Genomic DNA, 13,309 nt, shown 5'->3' with positions numbered 1-13,309 from the left:
CTGGAGGACATGGGTGGGCAAGGTGGTGGCTGGTGGAGAAAGCAGTCCCACATTTGCACACAGATAAACTGGGAAAAACAACTGGGGAGCAAGACAGACAGTGCAACTCAGGGCTCCAGAGCAGGGAAATGAAACCTCGAAACCTCTGACTGTAAAAACCTGTGGGGGTTGAGTTGATGGGACAAACTCCAGCCTCACAGGAGAGTTTGCTGGAGAGACCCACAGGGTTCTAGAAGGTACACAAGCCCACCCACCTGGGATTCAGCACCAGAAGAGCCCAGTTTGCTTGTGGGTAGTGGAGAAAATGACTGAAAGCTGGAGGAGAGCCCTGCAAGCAGCATTGTTCCCGCTTAGACCCATCCCCCACAAACAGTGCCACAATGCAGGGATGTGGGTTGCCCTGCTCTGGCAAATACCTAAGGCTCTGCCCCTTACTATGTAACAGGCACTGAGACAAAAAAAATGGCCCAAATGAAAGAATAGATCAAAACTCCAGAAAAAATACAACTAAAGATGAAGAGATAGCCAACGTATCAGAGGCACAGTTCAAAACATTGGTAATCAGGATGCTCACAAAAATGGTTGAGTGTGGTTGCAAAATAGAGGAAAAAGTGAAGGCTATGAAAATTGAAATAAAGGAAAATGTACAGGGAACCAATAGTGAAGGGAAGGAAACTGGGACGCAAATCAATGGTTTGGACCAGGAGGAAGAAATAAACATTCAACCAGAACACAATGAAGAAACAAGAATTCAAAGAAATGAGGAGAGGCTTAGGAACCTCTGGGACAACTTTAAACATTCCAACATCCAAATTATAGGGGTGCCAGAGGAGAAGAGGAAGACCAAAAAATTTAAAACTTCCTTGAAAAAATAATGAAGGAGAACTTCCCTAATCTGGCAAAGGAAATAGATTCCAGGATGTCCAGAAAGCTCAGAGAGTCCCAAAGAATTTGGATCCAAGGAAGCACACACAAAGGCACATCATAATTACATTACCCAAGATTAAAGAAAAGGAGAAAATCTTAAAAGCAGCAAGAGAAAAGGAAAGAGTTACCTAGGAGTGCCCAGAAAACTATCAGCTGATTTCTCAAAAAAAAAAAAAAAAACACCTTATAGGCAAGAAGGAGGTGGGAAAAAGTATTCCAAGTCATGAAAAGTAGGGACATACATCCAAGATTACTCTATCCAGCAAAGCTCTGATTTAGAATGGAAGGGCAGATAAAGTGCTTCCCAGATGAGGTCAAATTGAAGGAGTTTGTCATCACCAAGCCTTTATTATATGAAATGTTAAAGGGACTTATCTAAGAAAGAGAAGAAGGTAAAAAATATGAACAGTAAAATGATTAAACTCAGAACTATCAACAACCAAACCTAAAAACAAAAACAAAAACAAACAAAGCAAACAACTAGAACAGGAACAGAATCACAGAAATGGAGATCACATGGAGGAGGGTTATCAGCGGAGAGGGAGAGGGAGGAGAATGGGGGAAAAGGTGCAGGGAATGAGAAGCATAGATGGTAGGTAGAAAATACACAGGGGGAGGTTAAGAGTAGTATAAGAAATGTAGAAGCCAAAGAACTTATATGTACAACCCACGGACGTGAACTAAGGGGGAAGAATGCTGGTGGGGGAGGGCAGTGCAGAGTGGAGGGGAATAAAGGGAAAAAAATGGGACAACTGTAATAGCATAATCAATAAAATGTATGTTTAAAAAGTTGTAAATAAACATGAAAATCATACCAGTTATGAGTTATTGTTGTAGTCCTAAAGAGCCACGTGTAACTCAAATGTGTGAAGTGACACCCTATATTAGAGGAACTAAAGACAACAGAAATCTTATGCTTCTTTTGTATCATGGAGATAAAGTTCTGATTGTTTCTATTTTTCAAACCTGGGTGATTCAAATACCAAATGTATTTAAAACTGAGTGGAAGCTCCTGGCCCATCTCTAAATCGAGAAAGGAAGATGCCTGCTTGTGTTCCTCAGGTAATCCACCTGACGTGCTCTCGCCCCCTAGGTTCATCGTGGTCTGTGGAAACATCACCGTGGACAGCGTGACTGCTTTCCTGAGGAACTTCCTGCGTCATAAGTCAGGGGAGATCAAAACCGAGATTGTGTTTCTGGGAGAGTAAGTGTATCCATTTGGCTCACGAGCTCTAAATGAATGCTTGCAATACATGTGAATGTTTTAAATGGAACAAAATTAGCCTTGTAATGTTCATAGAAAAGTTAGAAATAATAAGAAGCAAAAATAAAAGAAAAACTGATCTCATGATCAGAGTTATCTTCTGAAAAAAGTTTGGGAATGTATCACGCCAGAAGTTTTTTTGTGTATGTACTATTGAGTGATGCCCCATCATTAAGGTTATTCTGTACTTATTACTATTATGTATGACCATAATTTTGTACACAAGTCTGACACATGTCATAATTACAGCTCTCACGGTTAATGATCAGAATTGGATATCTAAAGCTCAAATAGATGCACAAAGGATTTTTTGATGATGTTTTTGTTCTATGCACTGTACCTTTTCACAAGCACAGTCAAAGATTTTGTGAAACACTAAGAAATGCGTATTTAATACAAAAAGATTTTGAAGTTGGAAAAATGGTTTCTAATTGTTTATTTTACAATTTTAGTTCCTAGTGAGATGGGACAACATTTGTGTGTTTTGATGATTTGCTTTCCTTTTTGAAATTCCTCTTCATTTCTTTTATCCTCTTCTCTGTGAGACTGGCCATCTCTTGTTTTACTGAGTGAAGCATTCAATGTATTTTGATATTAGCTGTTTTATGTCATGTGTTATAAATATTTTTTCTCCCTCTCTGCCTTCTAATTTTTGTGCTTTTATTTTAGTATAGGAGCATTTGATTTACATGCACTTCAATCTGTTCACTCTTTATTTTATTATTATTTTTTTTTATTTCTTGCTTTTCTTACATTCTTAGGCCTCTCTGTTCTAGGATTAAATAAATATTTCTCTAGCATTTCTGTGTTTTCATATGGAAATTTTTCTTATACTTAAGCTCTCTGGAATTGATTTAGTGTAATATAAAGGGAACTAACTTCTTTTTCCCCCCAAATGGTTAACCAGTTATTCAGACATCACTCAAACAAGTCAGGCAGATTTGCAGTGGTATTTTGATCTTACATAAAAATATATATAGGATTCACCTGAACTTTTACACATTTTATAGTTAAAACAGAAAACTAAGCATTGTTTTTGATACTCCTATCTCCCTCAAACCCTATGTACACTTTCATCAATATCATCACTTTTGTCTCCTAAATACATTCTAATTCCATTTCTACCATTTCATTCCTACTATCACAACCCTGTTCAAAGTTAGTGTCTTGTCTCTCCTGAATTTCTATAAAGGCTACTTCATTGATTTTTCTCTTTGCTCAGAATTTCTTCTACCTTTATGTGATCAGTTTATTTTCATCCTTCAGTGCTTGGAGAGAACTTCTCTATTATTCTAAATTAGTATCATCTAATCCTTCCGTCTCTTTACTCTGTTATATTCTTTTTAAAGCGCTTATCACCATCGATAATTGTGGTAGATTTTCCTTTAACACAACTATTAACATTTTCTTTCTTTACTGTGCATTCATGCTTCTCCTCTCAATAAAAGATGGAGTCTCTTTTTCTTCCCTTTGAATCTGCGCTGGCCAGTGACTTGATTTGACAAGTAGAATGTGGTGACACTTTGTTAGTGTAGGCCTGGCCTCTCAGAGGACTGGTAGTTTCAACCTTCACTCCAAGAGAGCCCCGAGCCCTAATACATCATATAAAAAGTCGGGCTAGCTTGCTGGGGAGGAGGCCCAGCCAGACCTCACCTGCTCTGCTCAGGTAGCTGAGACAACAGTCATGTGAGCAAAGTCATTTTGACCATTCCAGCTCCTAGGGAAACTCTCTGAGGAGTGTACCCCCATGAATGGTCTCAGTCGACACTGTGTGGAATTACCTTGCTGAGGCCAGCCAACCACAAAATCCTGAAAAATAATACATTATTTTTGTTTTAGGTCGGTAAGTTCTAGAATGGTTAGTTTTGCAGAAACAAGAATGTAGTATGGTAGTGGAAGTGGGGTGCTGTTATAACAAAAGCCAAAACATGGTCTTTTCCTAGGAACTGGTGGTAGGCAGAGACTGGAATGGTTGCATGGAGACTCTTAGTAGAGGCCAGAAAAACAATGAGGAAAGGTCTGTTAGGGATTGGAAGAAGAACAGAGTTTTGGTAACAGTGTCACTAAAAGTAACTTGGAAGATAGAAAATGCACTTACTGCAGTTGTGAAACTGGTTAAGAAAATTTCCCGTAAGAATCTTGAGTGTCATTTGCCATCACATAACCATGTGTGATAAGGTAAGAAAATTGAACTGGAGAAGAAGCTTTTTAGTTTTTGGCAGAATGTAAAAGAAATGTAGAAGTCTCAGAACACTCTCTCTAGCTGGCCAAAAAAATTCAAAGAGGAAAATGATCTCAGCAGAGGAAAAAAAAGTCAAATCTAAGATGTTGCCTATAAAATATGACCTCAAGGTTCAAGGTCAAGGTCCAATGAAGGATGCACTGAAGACCCTTTGTTAAGACCTCAGAAAGATTTAAGGTGGTGACAGAACTGATGCTCCTTACCATCAGGCAAAGGGTGTCTGAGAACCTGAGGACATTCTTCCCAGAATTCTGACATTCTCAAAGTAGAGATCTATCACCAGAAGAATCATGACTGTGACTTTGTAGACATGCCATGAACCTGAATAATACGCACAGAAACGTGTCAGTGTTTTCAAGAAAATTTTACTGGTAAAAGCACTGCCACCTCAGGATAAAAGGGGCAGAGAGAGTTCAAAATGAAAAAAAAAAACATGCCTCTGGGCCTCCAATGTAGCACATGCAAAAATCCAGCCTAGAAAGCTGCTCAAGTGCAAATAGGGCACATTTATCAGGGAAAAAGAAGGGTGACTCAAAGGGTCAGGGGGCAGAAACAAGAATCAAAAAGAACATGGATTCATTCATAAGGACAGAACTAAGCTCTGTCAAAAAGTGCATAGATTTAGAAGTAAAACTCGTAGGTACAAAATAGGCAGGGGAATGTTAAGGACAGTAGAGGAAATGGAGTAGCCAAAGAACTTATATGTACGACCCGTGGACATGAACTAAGGGGGTATTGGTAGAGGGAATGGGGGGCACCAGGTAGAGGGGAACAACAAAAATTGGAACAGCTGTAATAGCATAATCAATAGAATACATTTAAATATACCTCTGCCCCTGGAGTAGGGGGCCCTAATAATATGTGTTCAGAGAGATATTAGAATTTCTATGTGCTGATTTCTAGCAATTCATATGTGCCTTTCTTTAGAAGCCACACCTCTTTTGATTGGGAATGACTTTTGCAATTTTCCTGTTACTCTTCATGGTGTGTTTGGTGTGGAGATGTGGATAGTAAAACCTGACTATGGGTCTTCAGATGAGGAGGAGCCATACCTGAGGAGCCCCATCCACATTGAAACCTGACTTAAGAATATAAGATCCAGGACTTGGACCTGATTGCTATAAAGAGCTGAGGCTTTGGGAGGAGAAGATGAGAGTATTTTGTACAGGGGAGGGATGTGAATTCTTGTGGCAGAGGGAAGACTGTGGTATATTGGTTTTAAAAGATGGCTACCAGCAATTTCTCCCAAATGTTTGCACATGTACTATTTCTTTACCAAGTTAGACCTGAGCTTCAGACCCATCCCTGGAATCAGGCTAGTGGTGTCACCATGACCTGACCATGTAGATTAATAACAAATGGAATATATGTTTCTTCCGAGAGGAGATTAGGGGTTCAGTGGAATGCAAATAAATGTAACAGTCTCTGAAGCAAAGTCAGTCATCCTCTTCCATCTTCGGGTCTGCATTCTCTGCCCAGGGCTCCTCCTTCTTTGGAACTGGAATCCATACTGAAGTGCTCCATGTCCTACACAACTTTTGTTTCTGGGTCTGCACTGAAGTGGGAGGATCTGAGGCGAGTTGCGGTAAGAACTAATTGTTTTTCCTTGTAGTTAACCTCAGCTGCAGTAATTAAGATGATAGGATATCTGCTCTTTTAAAAGCATTGCTCTAGACCCTTAAATGTGGGGAAACACAACTTTCTTGATTTAAAAATTGATCATAAAAGAAATGTAGTAATTGACCTCTAGTTCCTGTTTGACAAACACGAAGCAGACCTCACTCTTTACCTACACTTACAGTGAAGTTATTTAGTTCAGTAAACTCTCTATCTAGAGCTGTTTCATTTTCACACTCTAAGAGATCTGTAAAAATTACAGATAGCCAAAGTGTGTTTGATCTTACCATTCAAATGGGATTCTTACCAAAGGACAGATTTACCAACTTCTAAACACACTGATGTGCCTCCTGATAGGAGGGGCATGAAGGGAAATAGCAGAGATCCCATTAAGGTTGGGACTAAAACTAATGATTAAAGGCCGGCCCTGTAGACAGCTTTCATTTAAGATCAAAGCCAGCTTCCTCTCATTTTGTAGGTTTCACACAATCGTATAAATCAAAAGGCTTCAGTTTTTTTAAAGCAGAGATCTATAGAGTTAACAGAGAATTGAAGCAGAAAATGACAGACTCAGAATAATCATTCCCTTTCCTGCACTTTGGTTTTATAAGAGCCACACTAATAATTTCCCAGAATCTTAAGATTCAGAATCCATAGATAGTGAATGACTGCTTGCTTTGAGCTAAGCAGATAGCCAGTTCCTTCATTCTTTGCTGTCCTGAAAGGCGAGTAAGTATACAGGCAATTGCTTTAAAAGATCTTTTGACCCATCAGTAGGCAATACACTGATGATTAGGATGATAGGAAAAATATAACTATGCACCCATTTTAGAGCAATCTAGAATCTATGTTGGAGACCCTGTGCCTTAGTTCCATTGCAGCCCTCACAGCCCTTGCAGCATTTGCAAAACTGATGTTATTGCATCCTTATCACAACTTCTCCCCAAGTGTGTTCTCTTATTGGAAATTTTATGAAAAAAAAAACCCCATAAGAAAACCCATAAGAGGAACACTAGAGCACTTCCCATGTAATTGACAAATGATTGTGTTCAATCTTGAAGAGTAGGTGGAATCTGCAGAAGCATGCCTGATTATAGCCAACCCTTTGTGCAGTGACTCCCATGCTGAAGACACTTCAAACATTATGAGGTAAGAAGTTGCTACCATGTTTTTAATGCTACAGTGTTGGTTGGTTTATTTCTGCCTCTTTTAAAAGAAAGCCTGGTGCATAGGCCTACACAGGAGAAGATGTCATTTACCACAGCATTAGGGTCATCATATTACAGGTTTCTGCCTATTTTCTTTTTTGCCCCCAGAGGTGATGCAGATGTATGGAAAAGTAGTTGAAAATATAGTATCCTGAGTATCTATGGTCTCCTCTCTCTACATACTTTCCTGAAGTTTCATATAATGGAACTTCATATAATGGAGCTATCTAAATTTAAAAAGCAAGCATACAAATAACTGATAACTGTTCAGATAGCATCATTGTAAGTAGTACATCCTCTCCCACTCAACAATAGCGATGCCATTGGTGATATGAGAATGCTATCAGTAGGCTTTACTTAGTGGGTTTTTTCCAGTGGTTCTGGTAAAAGATTGTGCGTGGTTCAGTATGATGTGCTTGCGACTACTGGAAATTCTCTTTAAGATGGCTAGAATTAGTTACCATCTTTAACTGTGAACTATCTATCTATGAGCAGGAACTTGACTTGTAACAGATTCAAACTATTGTTGTGATGGCAATGGCATTGCTCCTAAACCAGATGATCTTCTGGCCCTCAAGGCAAAATAAACATAATAGCTGAAGGTGACTCCACAAATAGTAAGAAACAGCTGAGAATTTGCACTGTGCACAATACAGTAAATATGACACGAACTTTAATTCCTTAATTTGTAAAATGCAGAAGTTGGATATGAGAGTCTCAACTATTTCAAGTGCCAAACAATAATTCAGTATTCAGTTTTTCTTATAATTAATGTGTTTGAGTTTGAAGGCTAAAGTATATATATGAAACTGTTTATTTCCTTCTCACGAATTGGTCCCAGAAGACCATAATCTTCTAATAAGAAAAGCTGACCTTTTGATAGATTTATTTTACAAAGTCACTAGAACAACTGTATCCTATTAAACAGGACATTCTTAGAGAACAGCATAACAGTGAAACTTATAATATGCAATTTTACTATGCTTACCCACATATCAGTTTAACTCTGAATTGAACTGTACTACAAAGCCATTGTACGTGACACATCACTGATGACCGTATCTGTTGTTTATGTAGGGTACTGTCTATCAAGAACTATAGCCCTCATACCAGAGTCATCATACAGATACTTCAATCCCATAACAAGGTATGGTAACTTTCTAGCCTATCCAGTCACCTCGTCTGTTCATCTGTGGGGCTAGATGAACTTAGTTCATCTAAGTAATAGATGAATTCATTACTTCCAAATGGCTTTACACTCAAAAAGTTTTTGCCAACTGTAGATGAAATTTGGAGTCTCATTAAGATTGTTAATCACTTACAAATGTAAATTCAGAAAAAGGTATATTTGTATATTTTAAAAGCTGCTGCCTGGTGGTCTAACTTCCAAATCATCTTGAGATCCTCTGCTTTGGGACACGGACAGGTCTTGGCACACTCTCTGGGAGCCGCTAAAGCTGAAGTATACTGATTAAACAATCACAAGACTTTGAGAGATAATGAAGAGCTAGGTTGGGGGTGATTTATAAGGTTTACCATATATATGAGGCCATTCCTTGAGGTCTAGGAGAGGTCAATGTTTTTTATAATGTGTAAAAACCAACACAGAAAGTCAAAGAAAATGAAGAAACAGAAATATGTGTTCTAAAAAAAAAGCAAAACAAGACAAAACCTCAGAAAAATATGTTAATGAAAGAAAGATAACTGGCTTACCTGACAAAGAGTTCAAAATAACTGTCATAAAAATGTCACTGAACTTGGAAGAAGAATGAATAAAAAGGTGAATATTTCAACAAACTGGTAAAAAATATCTAAAGTACTGAAGAGAAGTCACAGAGCTGAGGAACATAATAACTGAACTGCAAATTGCCATATGGGGCCTCAATACAGACTAGATGAATCAGAAGACAAGATCAGTGAAATGGAAGACAGAATAGTGGAACTCACCTAACCAGAGCAGCAAAAAAGAAAAAAGAATGCAAAGAGTTTAGACAGCTTAAGTGGCTTATGGGAAAACATCAAGTGGACCAACATTTGCATTATAGGAATCCCAGGAGGAGAAGACAGAGAAAAAGGGACACAAAGCTTATTTAAAGAAATAATAGCTGAAAAGACCCCTCACTTTGGAAAGGAAACAGACATCCAGAACCAGGAGGCTGAAAATTCAAAATAAGTGGAACCCAAAGAGACCCACACCAAGACACATTAAAGTGTCAAAAGTTAAGGACAACCAAAAGTTGTTTATTTGAGACTTTTCTTGTTTCCTGAGATAGGTGCTTCTTGCTATGATCTCACTCATATATCAAATCTAAAAACGAAACAAACATACAAACAAACCCTGAATTCATAGATGTAAAGAGAAGATTGGTGGTTGCCAGAAGCAGGGAAGGGGAAAAATTGGTGAAAAAGATCAAAAGGTACAAACTTCCAGTTAAAAAATAAATAAACCATGGTGGTGTAATATAGAGCATGGTAGCTATAGTTAATAATACTTTATTGTATATTTGAAAATTGCTAAGAGAATAAATTTCTAAAGCTACCATCACAAGAAAAAAACAATTGTGATGGATGTTAACCAGACTTATTTTTGTGATCATTTTGCAATGTATATAAATACTGAATCATACATTCTTTCTGATTGGTGTTTCGGGATTCAAGGAATATCCCGAAACACCAATCGGAAAGAATATATGACCAGAAAGTATCCAGCCATGTAATATGAAAAATAGTGACATTTATTGAAGAGGATACAAGACACAAGAAACATTATACATAGGACAATGACAATTCAGTCCCTTTCAAAGTACACATCTTGGGACCTCACACAGTTCTCCCAACTGCCATCAGCTGCCCTGTTGTATTTTCTTGAATCTCATTGGTGGTCTGAAAACTCTTCCCTTTCAAAGGTGATTTTAGTTTTGGGAAAAGCCAGAAGTCTCAGGGTGCCAAATCTGGGATGTAGTTGGGCTGAGTCACCTGGATGATTTGAGGTTTCACCAAAAAACTCTGCAGAAGACGTGATGCATGAGCAGATGCACTGTCCTGATAAAGCTGCCAATCACATGTTGCTCATAACTGTGGCCTTCTGAATCATCTGAATAGTTTCTTGGAGGAATGTTAAAGCTTCACACAAAATTTGATGCAGATTCATTGCTCTCCTTGCTCAGTCATTTTGGATGTGATGGCCACACAGTACACATGCTCACTCAATAGCACCTACTGCCCCCACTGACTTCACCAGTACAGTGAAGTCATCATTGATCACACATGCGTATTCCAGTCCACTCTCCTTGGCTGCCAGGTTACCTTGATGTTATACAAACTGTTCTTGTTATGTTAACAATGGTTGGACTTTTTCCAGACGGATTTTATATGCACCTCTATGTTCATAGCAGCATTATTTACAGTAACCCGGATGAAAACAGCCCAAGTGCCCATCAGTAGATGAGTAGATTAAAAAGATGTGGTACATTTACATAATGAATACTATACAGCTGTAAAAAAGGAACTCTTACTCTCTGAGACAGTATGGATGGATGTGGAGAATATTATGCTAAGTGAAATAACCCAGCCAGAGAAAGAGAAATACCATTATGTGGAATCTAGTAAATGAAATAAAACCAGAGGCATGGATACATGGAACAGACTGACAGATCTCAGAGAGCAAGAGATGCAGGAGACTGGAAGAGATTAGTCAAGGAACATGTATACATATCCACATAGTGCCTCGGCACAGGCAACAACGTGGTGGAGGCTGGGTGGAAGGGGCTTATGGGGACAATGAGGGATATCTGTAATAGTATCAGCAATGAAAAATAATATTGGATTTTTATGTTGTACAGCTGAAACTAATATAATGTTAAATATCCACTATACCTTAATAAAGACAATACCCCTCAAAAATAAATAAACAGAAAAGACTGTCAATTTTTAGTAGAATCCGAGCCTACACCATTTGACCTGTTATAGCTATTTTTGTTCTAAAAAGTGGAGCAGTTGACCACTAGCCACTTCTGAATGTTGCATTTGTTCTTTTCTCTTGGCCTGGGTACAATAAATGCTTTAACGTGAAATAAAGCCATTTATTTAGAAAGAGCTTTCTCAAATTATTTTTGTTCTTCACATTTGATCTACCCTCCACCGTGAGACAGGACTTCCTGCCGAAGATCCCCAGCTGGGACTGGGCCGCCGGAGACAACATCATCTGCTTCGCCGAACTGAAGCTGGGGCTGATGGCCCAAGGCTGCCTGGTGCCCGGCTTGTGTACTTTCCTGACATCCCTGTTTCTGGAGCAGAACACTAAGGTAACCTTGTAAACGGATGTTGAATCTCGGCTCTATCCCCATGTTCTCACACATTAGTATCAGAAATAGATACAAAAACTGAGGAAAGCAAAAGGCCCCGAGAAATGAGATTTGACTTCTGCTTGAGCTGGAAAGCGATTGAGAAACCTAGATTGAGTTCCCAGGGAATGCATTGACCTTGAAAAAAGGTATTTATCTTATTCTTGCCTGAGAATGTTTATCTGTATATCATGCAAAATGGAGATCATAACTCTGCTTCCTACCTGCTCCACGATAATATGAATGTAAATGTATTCATAAACGTAGGAGCACTTTGAGTTATTGAAAGTAGACATATAATTAAAGGTTATGTTATTAGGGGAGAAGTCATATATTTAAATATAAATTAAATATAAAATAATCAACGATAATAAATGTATTTATCAAACATAAATAATAATACAAATAATAATTAAAATCTAAATTTCCAGGTTATTTGGGGGGCATTCCACACAGTAATAAGAATGACCACAAATCAAATGCCTTCTATGTGTTATGCATTTTGAATACATTATGTCTCCCCTTAATAATATTTCAGGGTAGTGTCCCAGTAATGGGGCAGTGATGCTAAATAACCTGGTCATATATAAGTGAGTAGCAGAACTAGGCTTGCCTGACCCGCAGTCTGACCACTCTGCTCTATCCTTACGGTTGTCGGGGGTCTGCAGTTTCTCACACCGCCTTTGAGACAAAGTAACCAGCTAGAAAGGGCTATTGAAATGAATTAACATAGCACAGAGTATGGCCTTCGAAATGCTATTCCCATGAAATGTTGTAACCCTCAGCTGGGCCTGGTATCCCATTGTCCAAAGGCCCTCCGGAGATTGACCTTGCTCCGCACTTAATTACCAGTCCTCATTTGCCTTTTTACATGCCATTTTCCTCCTGGTCCCTCTTCATACTTACTTCCCTTGTTCAAGAAATTCAGAAAATGTTTACATTTCTTCTGGTGCTATTAAGGAGAAGCAGCAGAGGCGATCGATGCTCTGGCCAACAAAATGCTTCTTGGAACACATAGAATGCTTCCGTGGTTCCTTCTGTGAATGTGAGGAGAGATGACATGCAGATGAATAGAAATGGCCACCGGGCAGACGGAAATGAGCTGGATGCTCCCACGGTGACTGTGCCTTAGCCTTCGCTTGGCGGTCCCTGAATCTGGCCTAGGAAATGGCTTGTCAGGAAATCCTCTTTGCGTTGCATGGTTAGAAAGCGGAAGAAAACCGCTGCATCTGCTGGGATGATTGCGATTTTAATCTCTGTGGCTGGAGAAAATGAAAGTGTGGGTTCTTTACCTGAAGACCTCATCTCTCTCATGGAAAGATAGGAGGTAGAAACGTAAAACCAGCCCTTTTATGCTTTTCTATTTCTTTCTGCTCTTGGTTTACTTTATTTTTTAAAAATATTTTATTGTTGATGCTACTATAGTATTATAGTTGCCCCCTATTTTCCCCCTTCACCCCCATCCACCCGGCCCACCCCCAACTTCCATAATCAGACCCTTCACCATTGTCCACGCATGTCCATATGTCCCTCATAGATGTTCTTTGACCAATCCCTTCACCTTCTTTCAGTCAGTCCCTGCCTCCGTCTTCCCCTCTTATCACTGTTAGTCTGTTCCATGATTCTGTGGCTCTGCTTCGATTTTGCCCATTAGTTTATTCTGCTCATTAGATTCCTCTTATAAGTGAGATCATATGGTGCGTCTTTC

General features: G+C 38.9%; 1 protein-coding gene across 1 annotated transcript in view; it reads left to right on the top strand.

Moving 5' to 3' along the window:
• KCNU1 (potassium calcium-activated channel subfamily U member 1) overlaps nucleotides 1-13,309 on the top strand; it is a 120,104-nt gene that overhangs the window by 26,431 nt on the left and 80,364 nt on the right. Inside the window, exons 10-14 of the mRNA XM_028526315.2 lie at nucleotides 2,021-2,131; nucleotides 5,913-6,018; nucleotides 7,117-7,199; nucleotides 8,336-8,405; nucleotides 11,410-11,562. Coding sequence (XP_028382116.1) covers nucleotides 2,021-2,131; nucleotides 5,913-6,018; nucleotides 7,117-7,199; nucleotides 8,336-8,405; nucleotides 11,410-11,562 — 523 coding nt within the window. The remainder of the gene's footprint in view (nucleotides 1-2,020; nucleotides 2,132-5,912; nucleotides 6,019-7,116; nucleotides 7,200-8,335; nucleotides 8,406-11,409; nucleotides 11,563-13,309) is intronic.

This window comes from Phyllostomus discolor, chromosome 11 (genome assembly GCF_004126475.2).
Source record: "Phyllostomus discolor isolate MPI-MPIP mPhyDis1 chromosome 11, mPhyDis1.pri.v3, whole genome shotgun sequence".
Lineage (NCBI taxonomy): Eukaryota > Metazoa > Chordata > Mammalia > Chiroptera > Phyllostomidae > Phyllostomus > Phyllostomus discolor.
Note: the sequence above shows the minus strand (reverse complement) of the source record. Positions and strands in the feature narration are given on the sequence as shown.